Source organism: Geotrypetes seraphini, chromosome 8 (genome assembly GCF_902459505.1).
Source record: "Geotrypetes seraphini chromosome 8, aGeoSer1.1, whole genome shotgun sequence".
In the NCBI taxonomy this organism is placed as follows: Eukaryota; Metazoa; Chordata; class Amphibia; order Gymnophiona; family Dermophiidae; genus Geotrypetes; species Geotrypetes seraphini.
The window spans coordinates 192,331,766-192,345,920 of NC_047091.1; the positions used below are offsets into that span (position 1 = coordinate 192,331,766).

The following is a 14,155-nucleotide window of genomic DNA, read 5'->3' on the forward strand; positions in this document are numbered from 1 at the left end:
TCTGCTTACCCACCCCCTGTCTATGCCCTAATGACCCAATTTCCTTATCTTGACCCTTGTAGGGATCCCACATATAACACCTTACTTTAGGAAATTACATTGGCTCCCAGTTGAAGCGAGAATACTTTTCAAATTTGCTTGTATCAGCTATAAGACACTGTTTGGCACATGCTGAAACATTTCAGACTTTTTGATACTGACCGCCGTACCCATGGCTGTTCTTTATTCTCCTTTCCATCCTTAAAAGGATGCATGTATAAAGATTTCTTGAAAGAACATTATCTTTCCAAGCAGGTAAATGGAGTAAAATTTTAAGTGGTCTAATTACGACATCTTATTCCTATCAAGATTTTTGGAAAAATGTTTAAACTTATCTCTTTGATAAATTTGTCTGACATTTTATTAACTATATGAATTTCAATGCTATTGATGCATCATTGCTGTGCTGTCCAGCTTCTCTTTATTGTAAACCGCATAGAACTGAGAGGTACTGCAGTATAAAAATAAAAATTTATTATTATTGGTATGATTTTTTAGTGGATTGTCGCTCAACTGCCAGTAAAATTTCTTCTATGAACTGAGACGGGGATTTTATTCAGGACTATCCTCTCAATTTCCATGCTGTTACCAGATTTAGATGAAAAATCTGTCCCTCCTGTTACGTGAGGAGAGAGAGATGGGTCACCAGATGGATGTGAGAAGCTTCAAGAAGGTCCAGAAGTGGGAACCAGATTTGCCTGGGCCAACGTGGGTCAATGAGAATGAGATGAGCAGAGTCCATGATGACTTTCTACAGGACCTTAGAAAGGAGTGGGTCAGGTGGAAAAGTGTATAGTATGTGTCCCATCCAAGGAATGGAGAAGGCATCTCTTGAGGTGGTTGAATTACTGACTCGTGGTGCTGAAGATAGGCCAAAGGGAAGCACCTTGTACTGAAAGTGGTGGTTTAGAAATTTGAGACAAATGTATTTCCAGTGGGTCAGATGGCTGGGAATGTGGGCATAGGCATCTTTGAGATCTAGAGTGGCCAGCCAGTTGGTGGGTCTGAGAAGGGGGAATATGGTAGAGTGTGAGATCATCCCGAACTTTTCTTTCTTGAGACAGGCATTGAGTAAATGGAGGTCTAGAATGGGGCGCAGGCTCTGAGTTTTCTTGGATATTAGAAAAAAGTTCAAGTAGAAATCAGTACCTTCTTGATGAGTTGGTACTGTCCCCACTGTGTTCTGAAGAAGGATAAGTTTTGCTGCTAGCAATGGAATGTGATAAGGTGTGCACGATGGTAGAGGTGTCTAGACAATCTGGGTTCTTGAATGGAAATAGAGGCGATAACCTTGAGAAATTACATTCAAGACCCATTCCTTTGATGTAATGTTTCTATGTAATGGCTGCCATGCCAGAAAAAAAAAATGATTGAGCTGGCCTCCCACTGGCAGCTTGTCAAAAACTAAGGTTGGGCTTCAGATTGCTGGAGGCCTGTTTCTGATGTCTGGAACGTTGTTTTTGAGAGTAGGAAGACTGTTGCACCTTGTTGGGGACTGGATATATTGTAAGGGATAAATTGCCATCTAGGGTAGTATTGCTGGAAGAAATGTTGATTGTAGGACCTGCGATAATTGGTAGAGGACAAAGGTCTGTGATATTGTGGAGCTTGATCAGTGGAGTGTGCTGAGAGTTCACGCATAGCTTGGAATCCTCTGATTTGGGAGACTGTATCCTTAACATTTTCACCAAAGAGGCTGTCTCCCAAGCAAGGAGCATCTGCCAGTCAATCATGAAGATCATCTCTCCGAGATCTGAGGTCTTAAGTGAAGCTGTGCGATGAGTTGCAATGACAATTGTTGCTGTACGGAATATAATACCAGAAGCATCATATTTGGTCTTAATAAAGTGATATGTAGCTTCCTGAAGTACCACTTGGAGATTTGTAAGAAGAGAAATGTAACATAATTTCTTATGTAACTCCTATTTCTTATATCAAGGGTGGTAAAGGGGAAATATCATAGTGAGTGAAGGGCATCTGTTTAGGAGATGAATTTGTCAAATAGAACAGAAAATCAAATAAAACCATTCTATTTGACAAATTCATCTCCTAAACAGATGCCCTTCACTCACTATGATATTTCCCCTTTACCAACCTTGATATAATTTCTTATGTAACTCCTATTTCTTATGTTACATTTCTCTTCTTGCATTCTGTAATTCGCTGATTGTTCAGTCTTCTCTCAATGTGAACCACCTAGAAGTCTTCCCACTATGGAGTATTGAAAAATAAAGTTGTTATTATTATTACTAGTGTTTTAGCCCGTTACATTAACGGGTGCTAGAGTAGATGACTGTCTGTCTGTCTGTTTTTGTCTCTCTCTCCTTGGACGCTATCATTCTTTCTGTCTGTGTCTTTCCCTGGCCCCCTGTCTGTCTATCTTTATTTCTAACTCTATCCTCTTCCCTCAATCCTGCATGTGCCCTTTTTTCTTTCTCCTCCCCACTTCCTTCCAACGTCTGTTCCCCCTGTCCTCCACACTTCCATTCAGTGTCTGTCTCCCTCTCTCTACCCCTTCCATCTACTGTTCACCCTCTGTCTTGCCCCTTCCATTCACTGCCATCTCTTCTCTTTCCATCCAGTGTCCGCCCTCTCTCTCTCTGTTCCATATGGCCTCTCTCCATCTCCTCCTTGCTTTTCCCTTGGTCTGGCATACCTTCCTCCTTCCCTCCATGCCCTGCCATCTCTTCTTCCCTCCAAGCCATTCTCTCCCCCTCTGTTCCTTTTTCTCCTTGAACTACTTCATGGGGCAGCAGCAGCATTCACAATTCATTGCTGTTGCTGGCTTCAGGTCTTCCTCTCTGGCCAGTCCTGTCTTCATGAAAACAGGACTGGCCAGAGAGGAAGGCCTGAAGCCGGCAACAGCAGTGAATTGTAAATGCTGCTGCTGCCTGAAGCACCTGAGGCAGACACTTTTCTCCCCTCCTAGCCCAACCCCCGCTGACTCTGCGACCCTCCCAGCGAAATGACTTTAATAACAAACCTCCTCCAGCGTTGGCAGCCGCAGCACGCTAAACAGGCTGCTTCGCGGCTTTTTTCTGCCGTTAAGTCCCTCTAGCGCATCATTGATGACGTCATCAGTGACGCGGCAGAGGGACTCCACTGCAGGAGAAAGTCGTGAAGCAGTCTGTTTAGCGTGCTGCGGCTGCCAACGCTGGAAGGAGGTTTGTGCCGGTATGTGCAGAAGCGGTATGTCCCTCCCCATCCAGTACCTGTGCACCACTTTGCGCGGCGCATCCTCCCACGATCCTGAGTCGGCCACAGCGCTCGAGTGTGGGCCCTAACCGCGCATCCGCTCTCCTGCCTGCCACAGACCTACTGATCACGGAACACGCAGGTAGGAGTGCGCATGTGCGGCTAGCGTTTTATTATATAGGATATTAGTTGTTGTAGGATTGAATGCTCATAATGCAGGATTTGAAGCTGATGGGCTATAATCCTGGATGACAGCATGGTCCCCTGGTCTACTTTTCAGCCTACTGAATCTAAAAGGCAACAGCCTTTTCCTGGTGGCACATTAAATTGATTACTTGCAGTCTTTGGCTTCTTGATAGCTAACTCTGAGATGATAGAATGGTATGGTAATTGTTGTACATTGTAACCAGGAACATTTTGAACCTTGTAATTGAGGTCCAGATGCTTGGAGGTGGTAGAAACAGAGTGAGGTTTCTGCCAATTTGAAAGTTGCAGGTCTTGAAGGATCTATTGCACCGAAAGTGCAATATTGTGCTGTGAGGGCATTTGACAAGATTGAAAAATTGCCTAGAAATTCTGTTTGTCCACTGGTGTGGAAGCTCAACTGAGGCTAAGAAAAGTGGAGACTTTTTGCAGGAATTTGAGATACCAGTTGTTTTCTGGGCTGAAGGGGTTCTAGTGGCTCCTAATCTGGTGTGACATGTGTCTGAGGTGAAATGTGAGGTGGGGAGGAACAGATGGAATAACATGGTCCCCACTCTGTGGATAGAGGAGGATCTGTAGGTAGAATAGGCAGGGATCCTGAAGTTGAAGTTTGAGATGAGATGTCAGCTCATACAGTGACTGGGGGCTTTGAGAGAGGGATTGGGGTAGAAGTTGGAATCCCTTGCAAAAGAGCAGCACTATCCTGCAGAAACCGCTGCACTAAAAGAAAAAACTGAGGCTGACTGTTGAGGAAGAGTCTGCTTTTGAGGAGCATGTGGGGTGAGAAGAGGCTGCTGCTTATGTGGTGGTGGGGTCTGAAAACTCTGGGCCCTCCTGTGCTGGATGCTTGTGGTTGTGCGAAGCAGCCTTTGTGGCAGGAGTAGGAGGGGCTGTTTTAGTAGATTTTGGAGCCTTACATTTTAAGGCTGTTGGCTATTTGCTGAGAGGACTGTGAGGCCAAGTATGGGCCCACAGGAACCTTGTTCTTTGACTGCAGGTATCCTGAGGCAGAGGCATTCCAAGGCCACTCTTCCAATGTTGTGCTAGTCAGTGGTGAGGGGATGAAACTTTTGGCAGCTTCCTTGTAGTCTTGGCTGCATGATGTTCCACCAGACTCTGCCGACTTACTCTGATATGATGTCAGGGAGCAGATCACCACCTCCCCCAGCGGTGCCAAAACTAGGCCCTGGGGGAGGAAGCTGTCAATGTGGCTTATGGGAGCTCTTCTTGTTATTCCTGCCTTTTCGATTCTTTATTAATTTAATTTTTTTTTTTAGACAAAAATCTTAAGTAGGCTACTGCAGTGGTTTGTTCTTCCCATAGAACTGTATTGAATTTTTTTTATCAGTTAATATACATTTTTTCTGCTATTCAGATATATTTGTATTTATTTTGAAGAGAGAGAGAGAGAGAGAAGAGAGCTGCAACTTGTAAGGAGTGGCTAAGAAAAAAATTGGCAAAGCAAAGGGTGGAGCTTTGGAAGGCAGGAGTCCCTGCAGATGCCCAGTAAGGCAAAAGCTTCCTGTAACTAGGGGAGATCACTGACACACAGGATTAGTCTGGGACTTCACCAACAAGTGTGACTATATTCCCCCGCTGTCTACGAAGAATTCCTCATTCAGCCATAGTAAGAAGTCTGTAGTTTTTCAGATGTTATGCTGGGATTCTTTGTGACTTTGTAGATGATTTTCAGTTTGTGCTTGGGGTAGACTAGGGTACAGTCACTGTAGTCTCCAACATGTTCTATTTGTAGACTTTTTGTCTGATAATGGATGGAAGGAGTCCCACATATTAAAAATTGTCTTGAAATCCAGTCAAGACCAATAGGCCTCAACCGTTCTTTCTGTTGGTCCCAAATGGAAGTAAGCTGGTTTGGCTTGAAGCGAACTGATTATGCAATGAAGCCTTCAAAGTCCTGTATAGAAGAATGGGCCAAAATTCCTCAAAAGTGATATGAGACTGATCAACAGGTACAAGAAACAGTTATTGCTGCTCAAGGAGATGTCACCATGAATGACTGAAGGGATCTCAGTTTTCTACAGAAGATTATTTATTCAACAACAAAAGATTCAACGATAAGTAATCAAAATACAGTATATCTTTTTCTTTGAGTTATCTTTCTTTTCATGATTTAGATTAGGATCGCATGTTTTGAGTATAAACAAAATGGAACCTAAAGATCCTCAGATGGCAAGCACTGCAATTCAATTACGTTGACATACCACCAACTTCATCTTTGATCCATTTTCATTGAAATCTAATTTACAAGCATTATCCAAAATATTAACTTATACAGAAAAAAGGAAACGCCACTTAATTCCAGCTTCCTGACACGATTGTGTTTTGAATGAACTGCGTCAGGGTAGATGCACCTTATTACATTCTCAAAAGTTCTTATAAGGAAATTAGCCGTTAAACTATCTTTTGAGAAATGTAATTGGCCTCATATATAATCCCTACAATACAGCAGCCTCATAATCCCAAGCACATCATCTGCCTTTAGACAGGGATTTTGGTGCATTGGGCACTCACCTGGTCAATCCAAAGCTTGCCCACAATGATGTTGTGTACTGTAGAGGTGGCCTTCCTCCACACATAGTGATTCCCGCTGGTATGGAACTCTAAGTGAATGGCACCTGAGAATGCAAATGAAGTTGTCACAGACAGGTAGTTATGGGGCACCATCCAGGCAGGAATACGACAAATGACAAAGGAGCAGCAGCAAGGGAGATGATGGTTACAGGGTTTGGGCAGTAGCAATACAGAGGTGGTATAGCAGCAGTGGGGGGAATTAGGGAGCTGCAGGGCAGGGATGTTGCAATAACAGATGTCCAATGAAAATAAACAGCCATAATTAATATGGGCTAAACTCACATCATCTTTATTAATTCTGGAAGATATTTTTTTTACAACAATCTGATAAGCTAATTCTAAGCAGACTACTCAGTAGTAAGTAAATTAAAAAACACACGCTAACTTTTCTATCATAAGAACCTACGAGGTCAGACCGATGATGGTCCATCTAGCTCAGTATCCTGCTTCCAACAGTGTCCAATCCGGGTCACACGTACTTGGCAGAGTCCCAAATAGTAAGTAGCAAGATTTCATGATACCAATCCCAGAGCAAGCAGTGGGATTCCCCCTGTCTACCTCAATTGCAGACCAGTGGTAGGACTGAGAACCAGGGCAACCAGGCTGGATTCCTGCTGCAGCTCCTTGTGATTCTGGGCAAGTCACTTAAACCCTCCATTACCCCAGGTACAAAATAAAGAACTTTATATAATATAGAAACTGCTCTGATTGTAACCACAGAAAGGTGGTGCATTAAATCCCTTTCCCTTTTTAAAATTGCTTTCTCAAACCTTTTTTTAAAACTCAGATATGCTAACCACTGTAACCACATCCTCTGGCAACAAGTTCCAGAGCTTAACTATTCATTGAGTGAAAAAATATTTATCCCAGGACAAGCAGGTAACCTATTCTCACACGAAGGTGACGTCATCCACGGAACCCGGTGTAGGGGTATATTCTTTGTAAGCTTATTTTGCTGCACAAGAAATCACATAACATTTTTTCTCTTTTTGTTATCTGTAACTATTACTGCTTGTATTGGCTGTGGAATTTTTCTCCCCCCTCCCTGCTTGCCTGTAAAATGAAACTGTTTTCCTCAGAAACTACACCCATAACTAGCTTGTGAATGTGCATGCACAAAGGGGGGGGGGGGGGAGACTATAAATACGTGCTTGTTTACTAAATAAACGGGACCTCTCTTTGGATATGCAAACAGTCTGCATGTGTGTTTATTCTTTCTAAAGAGACTGTCCCCAGATGCATCTGACTTGCAGACGGCAGAGAGTGTGAGGCAGTATTGGGACCACAACCTTTTCACCCGGCACAGACCGTCACTTTAAGAATTCAAAGACTGTCTGTACCGCACATGTGTGGCTGCCCTCCTGTCTGCTTCCAGCTCTTTGTTTTCCATGGAGTGGAGAAGTCATCTTCTGTTTTTTCTCTTTAACATACATATTTATACGCATTTATTTTCTGCATGTATTAGTTGTGTGTTTTGTGCCTTAAATTTACTTTTATTTGCTAGTATTACTGAAAGGAGATGCTTTTAGACTTTGGCCTACGCACTGAGGAACCATGTATGAGTGGTTTCTCTCTCGGAGTCATTACCCTCCTGATCATTTTTACACTTTTGGGTCAGTTTTTGAAGTGGTGTCGAAGACACTGAAGCTCCTCTTTGCAGCCCTATTCCAGGGTCATCAACTTCAATGTCCAGCTCTAGCTCAGCTACTTTGACGCTGCCACCATTGGGGGCTGAGAAGCACAAGCACTATTCCCCCTCCAATGCTGCTGCATCTTCTCCTCAAAGAAGCAACGCCAGATGCCTTTGCACATGTGCATTCTGCGATGACTACCACAAGCACCAATTCCAGCATCTGTGCGGTAACAAGTGCAATTTATACCGCCAACTGCACAAGCGCAATCATCACACCAGCAGGCTCCTTTTACTAAGGTGCGCTAGCGTTTTTAGTGTGCGCTGCACCCCACGCTATGCGTAAAAACTAACGCCAGCTCAATGGTGGTATTCGCGTCTAGCGTGTGTGGCAATGCAGCATGCACTAAAACCGCTAGCACAGCTTAGTAAGAGGAACCCTTTGTGTTACATACCGCACAAGCACAATTATCACACCAGCAAACGCATTTTGTGCCGCCTACCACACAACCGCTATCTTCACAGCAGCAAGCGCATTCTGACCCGGATTCTGCAAAGTGCGTCCGATTTTAGGCAGCTGTAGGCATCCTACAGCTGTCTAATCAGCAAATCGGTATGCAAGTTTAAAAAAAAAAAAAAGCTCCCCAGGAAGGCTGCCTATATTGAAGGCACCTCCGGGAGCCTAGGGAGGCCCGCAAGACCGCCTAAGCTCATCTAAGGCCCTACGCTTACAATATAGGCCAGCAAAATGCTAGCCTACATTGTAAGTAGACGCAGTCACTATACTTATCGCAGCAAGGGATCTCCCTGTCACGATAAGTATAGAGTCTGTGGCTGCCTTCCCCCCCGATCGCCGGCAGGAGGGTGTCCAACCCCTCCTGCCAGAGGACGCCCCACCTACGCGCTAATGCTCCCCTGTGCTAACATGCCCCCCGATGACCCCCCTAACTTCCCCCCCCAACTAACCTCTAAATTGTTGGCCGGCCGGGTCTATCTGCTGTCCGTCCAGCAGGCCCACCCCTTCCCGGCCCATCCCTGCTAAGCCTAAGGCCTGATTGACCCAGGCTCTAGAAGCCTGGGGCAAATCAGGCCTTAGGCTTAGTGGGGATGGGCTGGGAAGGGGCGGGCCCGCCTCATTTCGATGAGGCAGACCTGCTGGCTGGCAACAACACCCATCCGGCCGGACAACAATTTAGAGGTTAGTTGGGGGGGGGGTTACGGGAAGTCATCGGGGGGTGTTAGCGTAGGGGGGCATTAGTGCAGGGGGGGGGGTCTTGAGGAGGCCGTCCTCCGGCAGGAGGGGTTGGGCACCCTCCTGACGGTGATCGGGGATATTGGGTGGGCGGCTTTCCGGCATGAGGGGTTGGGCACCTTCCACCCTCCTGCCGTGGCTACTTACAATGTAGACCAGCATTTTGCTGGCCTACATTGTAAGCGTCTCTCCCTCTACTAGGGAGACGCATAGGGCCGCCTAGGTTCTTGCGGGCCTGCCTGGGGAGCATTTAAAAAAAACAACAAAAAACATGGGTCCCGATTGGCTGATTAGACAGCTGTAGGATGCCTACAGCTGCCTAAAATCGGGACGCACTTTGCAGAATCCGGGCCTCTGTACTGCCAACCGCAGGCAGGTGTTAGATACTTTTAAATATATAAACAAAATAAATTTAAGAAACAGTGTCATCTTAAATATACTCACCTGCTCACTAACTGAGAAGGATCTAATCTGATCTAGTTTAACCAGAACCTTTGTATTCTGCTTAACCAATCAGCTTAAGGTGGATTACAATAAGCATGATTCAAATAGAAAATGTCTTTTGCATAGGTCAACAAAAAATAAGTAATACAATCAGGATGAATGCAGCTACTTATAATAGATGTAATGAAACAAAGATAGCTTTAACTGCCATGAGAGGCTCGATATTTTTCCTCTATGTACCATATGGATTTTCATTTTGTATTGCTTCCCATGTCAGTGACAGGAATTTTTGTGGTGTTCAGGGATTTTGTGTTCTTTTCTTCTTTCTAATTTTCTTTATTATGGAAGCAAAATTATTATTATTTTTTAAAAATACTTTATTAAGTTTTTCAACTACAACTGTGCAACAAATGATTCACAAATATGGATCCTTAAAAACAAGCACAAGACTTCAACGTACAATTATATTATCCCCACCCTCCCACCTGATATACAGTACAAGTAAAATAAAACCTTAATAAAACTATTCATGAAATTCCTAAATCAAGTTCCCATTCCATTTCCTCTCCCCCCCCCCCCCCCCGCCTTCCTCCTCCCTGGATATGTATGTTTTCATGTCTATAAAATAAAACTCATTTATTCCTCTTTACAAAATTTAGCCAATGGCTCCCAAACATCCATAAAACATCCCCACCAGAATGTGTAGCTCAACCTATCCCAGTTTTTCCAGTTTCCTAAAATCAGTTGCATGGCTTACCCGGTCATTACAAAAAGTAGCTTATTATTTCTCGCAGATAATTGACTTTTAGCTCTCATAAGTGTACCAAATAAAATAGTATCATACGATAAAGCCACTGGATTCTCTAATAAATGATTTATTTGATCCCAAATAGACTTCCCAAACTGCAGTATCAAGGGACAATTCCCAGCTTCGAGATGACAGTGCCAGCATCTATTAGACTTGGAACTATCTAATTTATGTAATCGAACAGGGGTCCAAAAAGCTCTATGTAATAAGAAAAACCAAGATTGTCTCTTAGATGCAGGCACCGTACATCTCATCCTCCAAGCCCAAATCCATGGCCATTGAGATGCAGTAATCTGATGCTTTATCTCAATGCTCCAAATGTTACAAAGACCAGTTTTTGGTTTTTTATTCAAAGATCCAGATATGAATTTATACCACTTAGCGGCCTGGTGCCCCAAGAAGTCCACCTGAAAATATAAAATCGGCAAGCTATACTGATTTGTACGATTTTTCCACTCACGGAATGGCCTGCTTCAACTGCAACCATCTGTAATTTTGTGATTTATTAAGGCCAAATTTGTGTTGCAATCGTGAAAAGTCAAGCAGCTTACCATCAGATATTACATACCTGCCTTCATCCAATGCTTCCAGATGACCTTAAATCCACCAATTTGAATCTTAGAGTTTAGCCAGAGGGACTGACAGGTGGATTTAAGTATTGGAATAGGTGTCAAATTATTTATATATTTCAATGTCTGCCATGTGTCTAGTAAAATCCTATTGTCCTTATATAATCTTGGAAACTTGATACTCAGAACATGACTTAGTCTCAGTGGAGATAGGAGTTGCCATTCCAACCACAATCCGGCAGATTTTCCATAAGCTCGGGGAGGACCCAATATATACCCTGACGCATAATATAGGCTTGATGGTACCTATAAAAATTAGGAAAATTTACCCCACTATCCTCAATTGGCTTTTGTAAAGATACGAAAGCAATTCTCACATCTTTCCCCACACAAATAAATTTAGAGAGAATACTATTTATTTTTTTGTAAAAGGACCCCTGAAAATAAACCGACAACATACCCATTTGGTAACAAACTACAGGCAGGATCATCATCTTGACAGTTTTTACTCTCCCCCACCAAGACAAATATAATGGGTTCCATTGCTCACACATTTCTGTGACCTTTAGCAATAAGGATTTTTCATTTACTTTCATTGTTTCCTCCAATGTACTTTTTTTCCATATACTTAAATATTTTATACCCTCTTCCTTCCAAAGAAAGGGGAATGAATCAAATAATCCTTTTGCACAATGCACATTCAATGGAAGAACCTTCGATTTACTCCAATTTATTTTATAACCTGAAAATTCACAAAATCGAGCAATCAAATCCAGTAAATGCGGAATAGTAGATTTGGGATTCCTCAAATGAAGCAAAATATCATCTGCATATGCAGAGACTTTATATTCCCGACCTGCATAAGGAATACTCTGAATCTCCTTTGCCTGCTGAATAGCCAATAACAGGGGTTCCAAAACAATAACAAAAAGCAAAGGAGACAATGGACACCCTTGCCTAACTCCCCTCTTCAGACAGAAACGTTCAGAAAAATTATTATTAATGTATAATCTGGCAGAAGAGGAACTATACAAGGTTTGAATCATTTGAATAAATCTGGAACCAATATCAAACCAATACACTGCGTAATACATGAAGGTTCACTCAACACAATCAAAGGCCTTCTCTGCATCTAGGAGAAAGAGAAAGCCGGATCATTCATAACTTTTGTCAAGTTTAACATATGTAAAGCCAATCTAGTGTTGTTTGAAGAATGTCTTTGAACAACGAACCCTGTTTGATGCATACCAATGATATAAGGGAGAGCCTTGGCCAAGCATAAAGCCAATAACTTAAGGCCAGAAGTTTTCCATCTGGAAGCAAAATTATTAAGAATCTCCCCCCACACACACACACACATAAACAGACAAAATTTTGTATTGTTTCCTGTTATTTTAGAAAAGGGAAAAGGGACTGGATTTGCTATACTGCTTTCTGTGCTTATAGTCAAAACGGTTTATATATTATATACAGGTACTTATTTTGTACCTGGGAGAATGGAGGGTTAAGTGACTTTAAAAATCTGAGCCATTCTTCAAAATTAGAAAGTAGACAAAGACTAAATCAAAATAAACACTAACCAAAATCCAGTGAGATGGATTCTATTGACTGTGGGGTGTCAGATTGACCACATCAGCGGGTCTGTCAATTCCTCATTCATCCCCTACAGACAGTATTCTTTATAACTTTTTCATATGCTTTTTTTATATATATATATTTTCTTTTTTATAAACTTTCATTTTTGACGTTGTTCATAATAAATTAAGTAATAAGTTAAATATTACAGAGGGGAGTATTCTATGTATAACACTGGAGAAAGCATATTCAAACAGTATGACTTACACAACTTACTGAAAGAAGCTAAGTCACCTTTAATATTTAACTTATTACTTAATTTATTATGAACAACGTCAAAAATGAAAGTTTATAAAAAAGAAAATATATATATATAAAAAAAGCATATGAAAAAGTTATAAAGAATACTGTCTGTAGGGGATGAATGAGGAATTGACAGACCCGCTGATGTGGTCAATCTGACACCCCACATTCAATAGAATCCATCTCACTGGATTTTGGTTAGTGTTTACTTTAAAAATCTGACATTTATCATGTTTTTCAAATAAATGCATATCCTTAGTATTGTGTCTGATATCAAGAAAATACTTCTCCATGATGGCTTTCAACCAGGATTCCAGCATGGTATAATTTTTGCCATGAGCCTGTCCCTTATATTTTCAATTGTTCCAAACAGCTTAGGTGACTGGACCACTTCTGGCACCAAATCCTCCTCCTCCTCCTCCTCCTCCTCAGTGGAGTCATCTCTAGCTAGGGCCTACTTTACCAATTCAGGCTTCTTACCACCATCCTAAGACATCTTAAGATTCAAGATGGCTGTAATTTATGTGGAGAAACAGAGTTAAAAATCAAGTGGCAGAAGGCTATATGACAATTCTCTTCAGCTGCTCATTCGCACTGTTTCCCCAATTCTGGTTGTCCTGGGAAGCAGAAGACCTATGCTAGGAATCAAACCCAGGTAACGCCACATGGTAGAACACAATACTACCATGAGGAAGGTTCCTGAGCTGTGATATTGTTTCAGTTAGATCATCAAGCAAGGGATGTTCTAGTGTCTGATAAAGGAAAACAGCTAGAGGTTTGTAATCCATTGCCACTCTGCATTACTCAGATGTTAAAAAAAATAAAAAAATATTTTAACCTGTAAGCTGAGCAAAAACAATTTAAAATTCAAAGTTCAGCTGCACAGAGCAACATCACAGGATCTTTCTGAGCACTTTCACAAGACATAAATTGTCTCCTACAGGAGGATGGCTGCTGAGGGGGTTGGGTAACAGATGCAAGGAGGGAGTGGAGGAAGTGGAAAACATGAAAAAGGATCTACAAAAGTTAGAAGAATGATCTAATATCTGGCAACTAAAATTCAATGCAAAGAAGTGCAGAGTAATGCATTTGGGGATTAGAAATCGGAAGGAGCCGTATGTGCTGGGAGGTGAGAGGTTGATATGTATGGACGTGGGTGATAGTGTATGAAGATCTAAAGGCAAAGAAACAATGTGACAAGGCAGTGGCTGTTGCCAGAAGGATGCTAGGCTGTATAGAAAGAGGCCAGTAGAAGAAAGAAGGTGTTGATGCCCCTCTACAGGTCAATGGTGAGGCCCCACTTGGAGTATTGTGTTCAATTTTGGAGACCGTATCTTGTGAAGGACATAAAAAGACTTGAAGCAGTCCAGAGGAAGGCAACAAAAATGGTAGGAGGTTTGTGCCAGAAGACATATGAGGAGAGACTGGAAACCCTGAATATGTATACTCTTGAGGAAAGAAGGGACAGGGGAGATATGATTCAAATGTTCAAATACTTCAAAGGTATTAACGTAGAACAAAATCTATTCCAGAGAAAGGAAAAT

The 14,155-nt window shown here is 42.3% G+C and overlaps 1 protein-coding gene across 6 annotated transcripts in view; it reads right to left on the bottom strand.

Moving 5' to 3' along the window:
• Positions 1–14,155, bottom strand: part of OSBP2 (oxysterol binding protein 2) — a 333,561-nt gene that overhangs the window by 61,448 nt on the left and 257,958 nt on the right. For all 6 annotated transcript variants that reach the window (XR_004540462.1, XM_033956744.1, XM_033956742.1 and 3 more), the window contains one exon: positions 5,971–6,074. Coding sequence is in view for 5 of the 6 variants with exons in the window: in XM_033956744.1 (XP_033812635.1) it covers positions 5,971–6,074 (104 nt within the window). In the remaining variant the exon portion in view is untranslated. The remainder of the gene's footprint in view (positions 1–5,970; positions 6,075–14,155) is intronic.